Here is a 14,469-nt window from a genome sequence, read left to right as displayed (position 1 = left end):
TGGGGCATTTCTGTCAAAAATGCCCCATCTAAAGTGCCGGGTTTTTTTTCGAAAAGCCCTGTTTCAAAAAGAAGCGGCGGCTGTCGTTATGCAAATGAAGCGTAGGATATTTAAATCCCCATTTCATGTGCACTTTCGATGCGTCTAATTTACATCCCTCTGCCGACAGGGGGGTGTAGTTTAGACACACCCGGATGCTGCTATTCTTTTACTGAGTAACATCTTACATAGTGCAAAACTGTTTAATTCTCTCTGATAACTGGTCTCAAACCAGTCAGTCTAGTCCCGGAGTTACATGCTTCTCAGCATAAGTAAGGATGGCATCCAGTCTAGCCCTAAGTGATGCTGGCTTTTACTATAATTCTTCAGAAAACGCAGGACTTAGACCATTTAATATGGGGGCCTTTTTCCTGTAATAAACAAGAAAGCAAATCCTGGTTCACCCTTTGCTGTATATTTTCTCTATGTTTGGTTGGAGATTTTTCTGTGTTAATTTTTATTAGTGTCTAAATCCACATTATTTGCACATAAATGTGTGTGTTTGAAAAACACTAATCAAAATATATATATATAACATTCCATTGCACAAAATGTGATGAATGATGGAAGTTGGGACAATTCGAATTTGTCTGTGAATAGTATCCAACATGTGCCATGTTGCCAGACCTTCTGGTTCTAACATTTACTGAAGGTCTGTTGTGCTAAGAGGTTCCTAATAAGTAACAGATGCCAATTTAATTATAACCTCTGTTTCCAAAATCCATACAGGGGCGTGTATCTTTTTAAATAAATTAGTGAAAAGGGTTCTTTCATAGTCAGATTTGCCATTTGTTATTGTGCTATTATTTTATCTATCATTATTTTGTTTAATGGATTGACATATATTCATTAATGTTTGTGTGCTTTTTTTTTTCCATCCATCTCTCTTCATCTCATGAAAAGCATATCGGGGTAAGTTAAATCACAGTGGCTGCTGAACATGTTCATTTTCAGCACCATGTTTTCTTTTCTTTTTATTTTCTTTTCCTTTTTCAATTACATAGCCAGACCTATGCAAAGAACTAACTGCAAACCAAATGTCCAGAGTATTCTAAAACTTTATAAAATTGAATCCACAATGGTTCTAATTTCTTCACCAATTTAGAGCTTAATCCTGAAGCCCTTACTCTTATGAGTGGACACTGGGGATAATGCCAGGTGGTTTTTAAAATAGATTGGCTTGTTGGGTCTACATGTTCTGTATACAGAACAATATTTTTGTTTTATGTTTATATGATTTCATGCTTCTTTGCCTTATTCAACAATTCATTTGTTTTTAAAGTATTTAAATTTGTTTTAATTTGCTCTCCTGATTTCAGTTTTAAAATTCACATATCATCCTCTTAGACCAACTGTACAGGCTTTGTGTTTTTCCTAAAACAAACTATTTATGAAGCTTAGAAAATTTTATGCAGAGTACTTGGAATCTTCAATGTGTATGGACTATGGCTTTTCTAAGATTGGAACTCCAGAAATAAACTTGTAGAGGGTGAGAGTTACTCTTAATTTAAAATGCATTACTATGAAATGTTGGTACAAAACCAGATTTAATAAAGTTTAAGTAACCTGGAAGCTCAAAGGGTCTCTAATAATATCTAGTAAACTTTATACTATATTGCAAGTCTGTTTGGTTCATTATTGTTGTTTATCATATTTTAATAGTAATTCTTTGCAGCCCTAATTTAAGGTTATCTGTATTTTATGGCTATTCAGCATGCCTCTGTTTGCATAATGTATGCTTTCAGGAAAGCAATAATGCCCTTCTGCTTGCAGAACATGTGCTTAATATATAGCAATTACAGCAATATTTTAAAATGCTGTTCATATGTATGTTGCCTGTGTTCATATTAAATTAATAAATCACCCCTTTCTTTTTGCATTTAAAAACTTATTTATTGCTTGAATCATTATGTACATTTACCTGTTGCAATATTTCAATTATTTTCCCTTGAAAATTCTTTTAAAGTTAATTGGAAAAAGTTTTGCAAAGACATGGAGAATTAAACTTGTCCGCCATTCCCAGTCCACCTATTATACAGAGTAATACACAAATATGTATATACATCTACATAAAAAGGTGACTAAATTATTTAAAGTGAAGATCAGCCTGAAGGTAATAGCCTGAAGAACTACTAACATAATTTCAAATTAAGAATTATATTTAAAACACACGCAGACTCTTTTAAAGGCGATTAAATCAAAAGTATATGGCAATGGCAATTTTGCCTCTTGTTTCTTTTAAATCTACAGTGATTAAAATACAAATACAGAGAACTGAAAAACTACTTCTGCTAATAGGATCTGTCCAAAGCCCTATGAGTCCAATGAAAACACTCACCTAATTCCAAAGGTCTTTGAATCCAAGACAATAGTTCCTGGACATTTTTTTATTTGAATATTATTTTCCAGAGATAATCAATTGTGTTTACACCTTGATATGAAGTCCTCAAGTTGCTCCCATTGAATGGCATCTTGTGTCTATCTTAATTTACAGAAACCAAATATGTATAAAGACTGGCTGTAATTTGGGTAATATTTCTATCTAAAAGAATACAATAATTAAAAATTCCATTACATTACTCACTGTTCAATAATAATAAAGGAAAATTTAATGGAATCTGTTGCATTTTGCTTTCAAGATAACATTTTGACTTGCAGCCAATATCTTTATTAGAAAACGTTTATGCATGGTATTTCCTGGGAATTAGTTTCTCTGTCTGCAGGCCAGCGTTTCTAAATGAGAACTACTAGTACTGTACTATTAAAATGTTTTTACTTCATGTTTTAACATGCCTCATTATGAATTTGCCTCACATTTGCTAGTGAATTTTAATTAAGAGCCATTATAATGTGTATTACTGGAAACTCTACAAGTGAAATCAACTGGAACTAGCTGTTCATATTACTCTTTTACAGAAGCACAAGAGTTGTGTGTTGAAATGCAGGCTTCATCATGTTTAGACTTTGTATTACAGTTCCTGTGCTTGAATTTAGATATCAATCATTTTAAACAACTGTTTATTGTTCACCTTGTTAGGTGAGACTCATTTTTTGAGACAGATGTAAACAAGGTGATGTTAGAGATTTTGTTTGTAATCCAGATTTTAATATTTGCCTACAGAGACATCAATGTGTGGACTGTTAAATAAGGTTCATTTACTTTTTACACTGCTGGTGATAAAGGGTTTGAAAGTGCAGGGAAAAAAAACATACAGGGGGAACAAGAAACTCCATGGATTATAGCCCCCTACATCAGTGTTTGTCAACCTTTTTTTAATTGTGGATCCATAAAAAAATTCAAAAAGTGGTGTTGGCCCTCTTTGGGAATGTTAGTCATAGTCTGTGACCCCAAGGGTCTGTGACCACAGATTGAAATACATTGTCCTGTGGTAATGATAGATTTTCACAGATCTCTTAAACATAGTCAGTGAACCTGTAAGGTCCATGGACCACAAGTTGAAAACCACTACCCTGAATCTCAGGTTGTCCAGAACATTCATAGTCAGCACTGGTCTTTTGGGTTCTGTCTCTTTCTTTGCAGCACAGTTCCCATAATGTCCACTTTCATATAATTTCCCTAGCTTGCAACACCTACCTAGAGCAGTAGAATGATGCCACAGTAATGATGCAACAATAAATTGCTTGGATAATACCATAGAAAGTCCACTTATGAAATTTGTGTGCAATACTAAGTGGAAGAGTTGGAAAAGCTTTGGAGGACAGGATTAGAATTCAAAACAATCTGGACAAACTGACAAAATGGTCTGAAATATTTATTATGACATTCAGTTAGGACAAATGCAAAGAACCACACTTGGGAAGGAATAATCAGCCACAAAAATACAAAATGGGAAATGACTGCCTAGGAACGAGCACTGCAGAAGATGATCTGGGGGTTGTAGTGGATTGAAAATTAAAAATGAGTTTGCAATACTGTTGCAAAAAAAATCCAAATGTCCTTCTGTAATATATTACAGTTACTCCCACAGGGTCTTAAATAAATGGCATTTCCTATAATTAATAATAATAATAATAATAATAAATAATATTCCAGTGCTTGCAAACCCTTTTAGAGAGCATTTTCTGCAAAATACCTTTTACAGGAAAGTCTAATTAATTTGAATTCTCCTTACCATTTTAGTTGCATGGAAAAGCAAGGAAATAATGGCATTTTTAGTCCTGTATCTGCCTAAAGATACAAACAAAGTATAGACTATAACAGTACAAAGTACTTCTCTGACTCAGAGTCATCAGCCTAATTGTAGGAGAGAGGACATCTGCCAACTCCTCCCCAGCTTTCAGATAAGGGAGGGCGACACTATATTTCTCCCCACCAACTGAAAGCCCCACATGGCTTGGGGGAGGATGACAGCAAAGGGAAACAGCCAGAGACTGTTATTAATGCAGCTGAGCACATACTTTGCTCCTTCCGTAATGATCAGTTGCTTAGTTAGGCAGGGAGGATGCAGCTGTAGTTGTAGCTTTCTGTAACTAGGGGCATCTCTGTCCCTCTGCTGAGCAAGCAATAAGCTATTCTCTGGAACCACAAGCCCCTTCCTCCTGTCACTAGTACTTGTGAAACAGTTCATTTGAAATTTGTGGGTTTTTACTTTGGATAACCTCATGGCCTCATGAACGACTTTGACGATGTGTGGTGGCTATTTTTTTCTCAAAAAATGGCACCTAAATTTATGTGAACTCGTTTATAGCTCAGAGGGATAGCAGTACTAGTCTGTAACTGAAAAAAAAAATCTTTCAAAACAAAAATAGTTCTGCAGCACCTTAGAGACTAACAAAACATATAGTTGGTATCATGAGCTTTCGTGGGCACAAGCCACTTCTTCAGATTAATGGAGTCTAGGGTACAAATAAATTGCAGAGAAAGAGAGGGGCAAGGAGGGAAAGAGAAGGAAAAATATTGTCAGAGTACCTGTGCTAAATGAGGCTAATATTTGTACGCTGGACTCCTTACTCCATTCATCTGATGAAGCGGGTTGTGCCCACAAATGCTCATGATACCACCTACATTTGTTGTTAGTCTTTAAGGTGCTGCAGAAATTTTTTTTTAAGTTTTCTTCTGTTTATAGTTGTTGTTGCCCTTGTGATAGGAACCACAACATACAATTTTAGACATTTCCACATTATTGTAATAAAAGTACAGATTCATTTGAAAATTAGATGTTTCTTTTTACAAGGAGTTTATACTAATGCATTTTCCAGTGAAAATCCTTTTAAAAGATTCAGAGATTATAAAGCCATCAGCTAGTTTGACCTCCGATATAACACAAGGCCTGTTTGAATTAGAACATATGTTTTAGAAAAACATGGAATCTTGATTCCAATATATTGATTTTGATTTTTTTTAAACTTGACCTTAAACTAGCCAATAAAATTTGGTTTGAAAATTTGCCGCAGACATGTAATCACTGAAGAAGATTCATACTATTCTATAAAATTCTGATAGTTGCTATTTTAATCATATAACTTTTATTAATGGGATTTACTGTTATCAGAATTATACACAGATTATCAATTAACTTGCATCATACGTTCTAACAAATTGTGGATTTTTGTCCCCCTCTAATGACTGATTCATACAAGAGGATAAGAATCTACTACAGTTACCACCTAAGAAATTACTGCTAATAGAGGCTCTGTTTTCAGTTCTGAAGATCCAAGGTTCAAACCTTACAGACAGCCCGAGTGACATTATTTATAATTTCACATTACATAGCAAAGAAATCATACATACGTATATTTAACCCCAGGGTTATTTTTAAAGGGAAAATTCAGCTTACATTTGCCCTTTTATGATTTGTAAGCAAAACCAGAAAGGAAGAGGAAATGATCATGTGAGCTCTTCAATATCAATTTAAAACCTTTAAACAAATAAAATAAAATAAAATTAAATTAAATAAAAACACTTTAAGATCCCAAAGCATTAAGTGAGGCTTTGGTCTTGTGCTAACCCCCTTCCCAAGTGTTAATTTCTCCCTAATATAATAGGTTTAAAATTTCAGTTACAATTATTTATAATAATTTTCCTCCCTCTTCTGCTTACCTCCCATGGACCTCAGAATCATGTGTGATGTCACTGATAACAGCAATCAGGAGTATAAGAAACTGCCTCTATGTCCTCTTTCTGAATCCTAGCTAGACCAAGGAAACCTGGGGAGCTAGACTAAGGAGCCCAAAATTTTCAGTGAAAATAAATCAATTATCAAGTATGGTCCCATTAATTACTATGGAGTAATTTACAGACAAAGGATACTCATTGGAAGTACAAGTAACAGAATCTAAATCTTCATGATTTGGCAACCCCAAGTTCATTTCTTAATAACAGGGTCATCCTCTCACCTTTAGCTCTACTCCATTGTGCCACTGTTTTTCTGTATCTCTATGTGAAGAGCTACTAAGTCATATCAGTGTTGTTGAGGGATCTCTAAACCACATAGGCTGCAACAATAGAACACAAGGAAACTAAATCAGCACTATAACTTTCAATTTCCTTTCTTACGTGGTGTTACTAGCAAATTTTAATGTTTCATTAACATAGTCCTTTTCCATTACTTGCCTTCTGTGTGCCATTCAGTGAGAGGCAGACAGAAATATTCTGGCTAATAAGAAATAGAGTTCAGAGGGGTTCCTTGATAAATTCTGTGCCCCTGCAATGTCCTGTCATATTTTTCAGTTGTGCAAAAGGAGTTTGTTGTATGCGTGGTCAAACAATTTAATATGGGTAAAATGTAAAGCTAGTATTTTCCTGGTATTTTAATAGATTGAAAATGTTTGTAATCTGTACAATATTCAACACTATTATATTAAATATGATGTTACATTATTTGTTTCAAACATTGCAAAAACCAAATTCTTACTGTGAGTTGACGTGTTCCACAGTCTTTGAAGTCCAGAGGAGTTGGCAGATGCAGAATTTGGATCTGTAGGAGGCTAACCTTGTAATGATTCACATACTGTTGATAAATTCTGACATGATGCTTATCCAATGAATTGTGTCAAAATGGGTAACAAAATTATATAAGAGATGCCTACTGTATGATTTATTTCTATATGCAATGTAGAAAATTGAAATACAAAAGTATTTCCTTTATATGTTAGGCATTATCAAAGAATGACAAGATAAAACAAGTCCTAGAACAAAAAGAGAAAAAAGATTGGCATAAAGACAGAAATATGTCCAAAAAAAGAAAGGAACTGTTTTTACTTAGGCTTAAGTTCTTTAACAAGGTTATCCATGTAAATGAAAATCCATTGTGATGCATTATTGTTGCATTTAACCTTGGAAGTATAGCTGCATCTCTGCTGCTCCAGGTATTGCCATCTACCTAACACTTTATGGTACACTTTTAGGCATGAACTTCTGGAAGAAGCTCGGAGAAAGGGATTGCCTTTTGCACAGTGGGATGGGCCTACAGTGGTTGCATGGCTGGAGGTAAGTATTAAGAGGGGGACTCGGAAACATGGATCTTATTCACAGAACTTATCTATTTGTTACCTTCACAAATTCTGAGACGGTGTTTGGGAAGAAAGTTTGAATATTTATGTTTCTTAGGGTACGTCTAAACTATGTTTTATTTTCGAAAGAGGATATGCAAATTCTGTGGGAATTTGCATATCTTCCTCCAATCTCACTTTCAAAGGCGGAGCTTTGAAAAGTAAAAGTAGTCTGATTGCAGTTTTTTTCGTGAAAAAAATCCCTTTTTCAAAAAATCCACGTAAATCTAATTTTTTAAGGAAGAGCGATTTTTGTTTAAAAAGGTTTTTTTTCATAAAGAATGCGTCCAGACTACTTTCACTTTTGAAAGCTCTGCTTTCGAAAGTGAGATCGGAAGAAGATATGCAAATTCCCACCAAATTTTTGCATATCCTCTTTCGAAAATAGAACGTACTCTAGGCATAGCGTTACTTTCTATTAGCTGTAGCATCACTTCCAGTTGCAGATGGCTAAGAGGTTGAAGGGCTGAGTCAGAAGTGCCTAGAGGGAGATAGAGGGTGGTTGGATGGAATGGAGACCCCAAAAAAGGATTATTACCTTTGGAACGTGCTACTCTAGAGAAACTGGAATTGAGCACTGGATTCCTACGTCAGTATTCCTCTGCTGTCAGCAAATGTCTAAGAAACTCACTGTGTGAATGTGTCTGTCTCTCTTATCTTTCCCAAGACAGGATGTGTAGAGGATCTTACCCTTCACAAATAGTATGTAGACATGTAATTTATAGAATTTTCATAATGCATAAGTACAAGGGGGCCAAATTAAGGCACCCTTAATTCTGCCATTTCCTAGCACTATCATCTTAGTGTTCTTTAAACATAGTTATTTGGTTTGTAATTTATGTATGTATAGTTGTATAAGTCTTAAGTTTTGTGAGCTTCCTTAATCAATGCTTGATAAATTGCCTCATTCTTGATGTGCATCCTCCTTGCTTGGAACAATGGGCATACGCTTCTCAGAGATGCTGTTTGTGTCACACAAAGGCATTGTGTCTGATTTTGATAAATGCTTGCTATAGAGCTAATTAAGACCCACGTACTCCTTTTTACCCATTAATGTAATTTAAATTTGAATCAGGTTCTACAGAAGTGAAACATTCAAACTACTTAAGCCACACTCCTTTCTGAATTGCTGTCTTCTGTTCTAAATGTGAAGGATTCGGTCACAGAGACCCCCCCCCCCTTAGGACTGTGACTTGATATGCTGAAATACCATTGAGCCCAACCTTCTTGCCCTTCTTGGTACCTCTCACCTCTGTCCTACTATGCCAGGCTCTCTGGCCTCCTTCAGCATTAACTCAGAGGAAGGAGCACACCCTGCTGCAGTGTAATATAGCTCAGCTCTGGGAAGGTTCAGCTAAAGAGACTTGCCTCAGCACCCAAATGCACAGTGTCAGCAGGACCCAGATTAATTCATCTTACTCTTTAAAGGGTTTTATACAAGGTAAGCTCATGTTTGCAGGGTAAAGAGAGATATGCACAGATTCCTTGACCCCCTCCAGGTACCAGTGACTTACACTGGGTTTATTAATAAACAAAAGGGATGTTATTAAGTAGAGAAGGTTAGATTTAAGTGGTCATAAAAGATAGAAGACAGAACAACATAGGTTACTAAACAAAATAGCTTAATATGCTAAGCTTAATATACTAAGAAACTTGTTACATGTAATATCTCACCCTAACAGTTATTCTAATAGTCACCTTCACAGACTACGCTTGCTTTCAGTCTGGGCTGAGTCCTTTCCCCCATTCAGTTTCAGCTGTTTCTATTAGACATCTTGGTAAATTGGGGTGTCCTGAAGAAGGGCAACAGCCTCTATTGTTCTGTTCCCCCCCCCCTTTATATAGGTTTTGTAAAAGGCAGGAATACCTTGTGTTGAGTTTAAACTTCCTCCCAGTTCTTCCTAGAAAAGTACATGGTTTAAGATGGATTACAGTATTGTGTGATATGGTCACACACTTCACAGGATCCCTTACAGCTTGTGTTTCCTGTAAGCTGAGTGTTTTGGCAGCCACCCACAGAAGTTTCATATATTTTCCTGCTGATTAGTCCCTACAACTGGCAACATGTATTTCTTCTGGAGGTGCACATGAGCACATGTCTCAATGTACATCACAAAATGTATTCCACACCTGGATGGAAAATTTTAAAAGGAACATTGCTCGCAGCCCCTCCTCAAGAAAAACAAGTCTATTCAAAGTTCATTTTTCTGAGTACTGGGCTGTTAAGTTCCTTGAGTACTACTAATGGCCCTCACAGGTTTATACTTCATATTTTAACTTTAAGTACAGGAATGATACATACATACGAATTGGATGATAATATATAATAGATTATAACTTTTTTCAGTGATACCTTTTCATGAGGTATTTTGCATGAAGCATATTCTAGTTATGTCATATTCATAAGCTTATTTTATGTCATTCCACAAGCACATGGAATGTCTCATGACACTAAAGAACTGTTTTAGTACTAACATGGTGCAAAGTTTGGTTTGGCGAGAGTCTGAAAAGGAGAAAAAATGTATTTTAAGAACACATGTTTATAAAATATTGAGAGAAGATGCTTTACATAGCTATGTATAACTTTTTCCAAGTCATTTTGGTTAAGGTCAGTTGTGTTAGCAGTTCTGTATCTGGAACCTGAGATCATGGCAATTCAATGGGATTTAGATCATGCTTTAAAACTCAGTCCTGTATGTGTGGTATAGGGGGTTTTAAGGAGGGGACTATGCATGAAGAAGAGACCCATTCTCTCCCCTGGTTTCTTGATACATCCTACTTCAGTATAGCCTGCTCCTCAGAGTTCTTCCATAGATCAGTATATAATGGGGAAGTCAGGAATCCATTTCCTCCCAGAGTCTCTGTATCCTCTTTAGAGCATCTCTGCTTCTCAGAGAGTATGTATATGGAGCAATCCCTGGGCCCTGGAGCTGTGATATTAGCAGCCCATTGTGTAGGCCATCTGAGATGAGGGCTATTTGCCCTTTTTCCTTGTTCCCCTTTGTGCATCTGTCCCAACCTGGCTGTTCAAGATGTCTTCATTAAAAAAAAAATTAAAAAAAAAAACACTGAAGAGTAGCTTAAAGGGTTAATGCCCTTGGAGTGATTTAGGCTTCCATATTCCTGAGAGTTTTTGTCAGAGTTTATTAATACTCAACAGTTTCTAGTGCTCAAGTACCTGCTCCCATGACAGACTCTGATGATGAACAAGTTACATTGGTACCAGTGATGATCCATCTGAAAATGTCACTCTTACTAAGGAAAAAGGACAGTATGAAACTCTGTGACATCCAAGAATAAAGTCTGTCTCTGTCTATTTCTGCCCAAAATTTCCAGTTTTTACCGGTTGATTTTAAAATAGCAAAAATAAGAACTTTCATGAGGTTTGAGAACAATTTGGTGGTTTTTTTATAATTTTTTTGAGAAATCCTGCATCAGTGAATATTGTGATGCTTCACAGAATATCATAGTATGGCTACATCTGAAGCAAGTTTGGAGGAAGAGGAGGCATCTTGCCATTGTGCATTTTCATACCCCCTATTCTAATGGAGCATGCCAAGTAATCCTGACAGATAGCTGCCTCCCTGGATATCCCTAGAAACTCCGAGCAGTTTTAGTAGCATTTAGGTTTTGTAGTTCAGTGCTCTGCAGCCTGGTATCAGGCACAACACTTCCCAAAAGGATACAAAAGGGCACTCCATCAGCCTCAGGGAGTTGGAGGAAATTCCAAAAGGATAAGGTGCAGTAGCCAAGTCTGCACCTATGGAAAAATAAGTTTTCTCTATACAGGTTGGACCTTCAAAAACCGGGACTCCCTTGTCCTGCAACATCCATAGTCCAGCAGGACCACGGATGTTCCTGGCCAAGGAGTCCTGGCTAGAAGCCCCAGTGGCAAGAGGGCTGGTGGCCCCGGTAGCATAACAGGGCTATGGCAGCCCCAGTAGCGGGGCCAGGGATATGGATGGAGTCATAGCAGCACGGTGGGGGGGGGCGGCTAGGGCTTCAGCAGTGAGGGGAGGAGTCCTGGGGCAAGTAGCAGGGGACCTTCCCTGATCCAGAAAATTCCGGGACTGTTCAGGTTCCAAGGCTGCCAGACCAGAGAGATCCAGCCTGTACTGAGCATTTTTAGCTCTTTATAAATCCTGTTTTTTCCCCTTTCATATGAAATGTATCACACAGTTCTCTTCATGGTAGCTATTTTCAGCATGATGATTTGGGGATAATGTTGAGTATTTCATTGCACTGTAGGAGACTACTAGATCTGACACACTTCCATCTGTCCCTAATGGCTGTCCAGGTGCATGTAGATTAACTGATACCTTGTTTTAAAAAGTTTCCAGGCTATATTTTCTCTCTTGGTAAAACACCTTCTCATACCCAGACATTGAAGAGAATTTAGGCTGACATTTTCAAAATAACATGTTAATTTAAATGTTCAATTTGAGACCCAGAACATGATTTTTCAGAGGTGAGGAGCATGTGAAGCTCCTATTTACTTCAGATAGAGCTGCAGCTGCTTAGCGCCTGTGAAAATGTTCATAGTTCAAATGGGAATTATTTTAGAGGAGTTCTAAGTTCTGTGCTATGCAAACTAGTTGGTTTCTTGCTTTGGAATCTATTACTCTATGAAAATTGAGATCTAATATCCCGAATTGGACACCCAACATAAGTGAACATTCCTGAAAATTTCTAAATTGGCATGGTATTATGGGTGCACAGCAGGCACTCAACTCCATCCTGATGGGTGTGGCATAGGCCACTAACTAATGCATTAATTTAAAAAGTGCTTAGTGACTCCTTATATTTGAAAAGCACAAATATTTTCATTTTAATACAGAAAAATGTAATAAATATCTATAATGAAATAAGTGTGTATACACACATTTTGAAGAATTAAAACGTCTTTGAGTGTCCTCTAAGGGAATAAACAAAACAAAGTTGTTGTGCTTTGTCTATTTAAACACATTACTTTGTGACAGACTTGAAATTAAGGGAGGCTCTAAGGAGATTGCAAAATATGTACCATGCAAAATATGTTGCCTCTGGAACACCTGAATTTGCACATGTCAAAGGGGTTTTGCACACAGGAATCGATTAGCCTGTTACAAAATATGCCCTATGGATAAATCAAGCTCAAGGATATTTTCAGGACTAAGGCTTTCATGTGTGTGTAATTTCTGTGGCATATTTAGGTATCTTTCAAAACTGGCACTCTTCATTTCTGAAAACACATGTAATAACAGGGACTGTTGTGAACAGTCTACGATGAGCCTTCAGTAATCCTATGGTATGGGGGGTTAGGGTATAAAAATGATTTAAAGTATTAGAGAAGAAAACATTTCACCAAATTAAAGCAAACAATACTCCCCATTATAAAAAGATATAAAGGTCCTCAATTCTTAGGAATAGAACCTGGGACATCTTACGGAAGCCTGATTTTTCAGAAAGTGCTTAACGTCTGTGCTCTGCAAATCAGGCCCCTTTTGATTTCTCAAGTTGGGCACCCAAAATCACGCATCATTTCTGAAAATGTTGGTGAGATGTCTTTTGGCCCTGCTTCTGCGCATTTCATTATAATTCAGTGTATTTCATACGGTCAGTAGGAGCTGCCTGTTTTGGGGGGGAGGGTTGCTTTTGGAACAGTGTTTTGGGGAGAGTATGTTTGAGATATATATTTCCTTCATGTGGAATTCTCTCCTGTGGATGGGAAGATCTGGATGTTCTTTCAATCATAATAAGGTGACACGACAGGCAGTGTGATTTTACATGCCCACAGAGCACGTTAGCACTGATCAGTCACGTGGTCAGTCTCTGCTCATAAGAGGATCCGGAAAAGAATAGTAGGAGCGTTGCAGGCAGGGATTGTGAATAGCTCTGAAAACACCCCGAGTATGTCTAACACTTCAAGCTGGAGATGTAAATTCCAAATCAAGGAAACAAACCTGTGCTAGCATTTATTGATCTAGCAAATGCTCAAAATAGGATGCAGTGAATACAGCCCATCCCAGGATGTTAGGTGAGTACTCAGAGCAGCTAGCCCTATCCGTGACTTACACTGTTGTGGCTATACTCTGTATTCAGCATACTAGCTCAACATTCTTGTTATGGTTATGGAATGCTAGAGAGCTAACATGAGAGCTCCAGCATTCCGAAGCCGTTGCACAACGTCACAATCACCTTTCGATAACACTGATTGCCTGCGCAGTGCTGGAATCTGCAAGTCAAAGGGGCCTCTCGTGAACTGGTGATTTGAATGCTTGAACGTTATCATAGTAATTTATATGGCAGAAGTCTTACTAGCTTAATTATGTATGAAATCTCAGAAATTGGACTTCTAGTGTTTTATATTGGTGACTTTCTCCTCAACAGTTGTGGCTGGGAATGCCTGCATGGTATGTTGCAGCTTGCCGAGCAAATGTGAAGAGTGGAGCCATTATGTCTGCTTTATCTGATACTGAGATTCAGAGAGAAATTGGAATCAGCAACCCTCTGCATCGCTTAAAGCTCCGACTAGCAATCCAGGAGATGGTGTCACTTACAAGTCCATCGGCACCTCCCACTTCTAGAACAGTGAGTCACATTCAGCTAGCTTTCTTTCTCACACTTAGTTGACACTATGTCAGGATCTGTAGTAAAATTTGTGCTATACAAATCAAATCAAAATCAGTATGAATTGTTCCGAAGAGATTAGAAGTGCTTCTCCTTGCTTGTTGATCACTGACACTTTCCTGTAATAAATACACTTTTTAACATTGTGCTTCTGATTAACCTTGAAATTACTTCAATATGATCAGTGATCAATATCAGAGAAAGGCAAACCTCAGAATGCTTACATGTGATATGCATCAACACCTAATATTTGTAAATTTAGTTGTACTTTTGCAGATATTTTATTTTGCCCTTTCTCCAAATCATAGC

The 14,469-nt window shown here is 37.1% G+C and overlaps 1 protein-coding gene across 7 annotated transcripts in view; it reads left to right on the top strand.

Moving 5' to 3' along the window:
• Positions 1–14,469, top strand: part of PPFIA2 (PPFI scaffold protein A2) — a 601,388-nt gene that overhangs the window by 548,422 nt on the left and 38,497 nt on the right. For all 7 annotated transcript variants that reach the window (XM_075932507.2, XM_089780129.1, XM_089780128.1 and 4 more), the window contains 2 exons: positions 7,408–7,489; positions 13,921–14,121. In XM_075932507.2, the coding sequence (XP_075788622.1) occupies positions 7,408–7,489; positions 13,921–14,121 (283 nt within the window). The remainder of the gene's footprint in view (positions 1–7,407; positions 7,490–13,920; positions 14,122–14,469) is intronic.

This window comes from Pelodiscus sinensis, chromosome 1 (genome assembly GCF_052426305.1).
Source record: "Pelodiscus sinensis isolate ZL-2025 chromosome 1, ASM5242630v1, whole genome shotgun sequence".
Taxonomy (NCBI): Eukaryota; Metazoa; Chordata; order Testudines; family Trionychidae; genus Pelodiscus; species Pelodiscus sinensis.
This window is presented reverse-complemented; position numbering and strand designations above follow the sequence as displayed.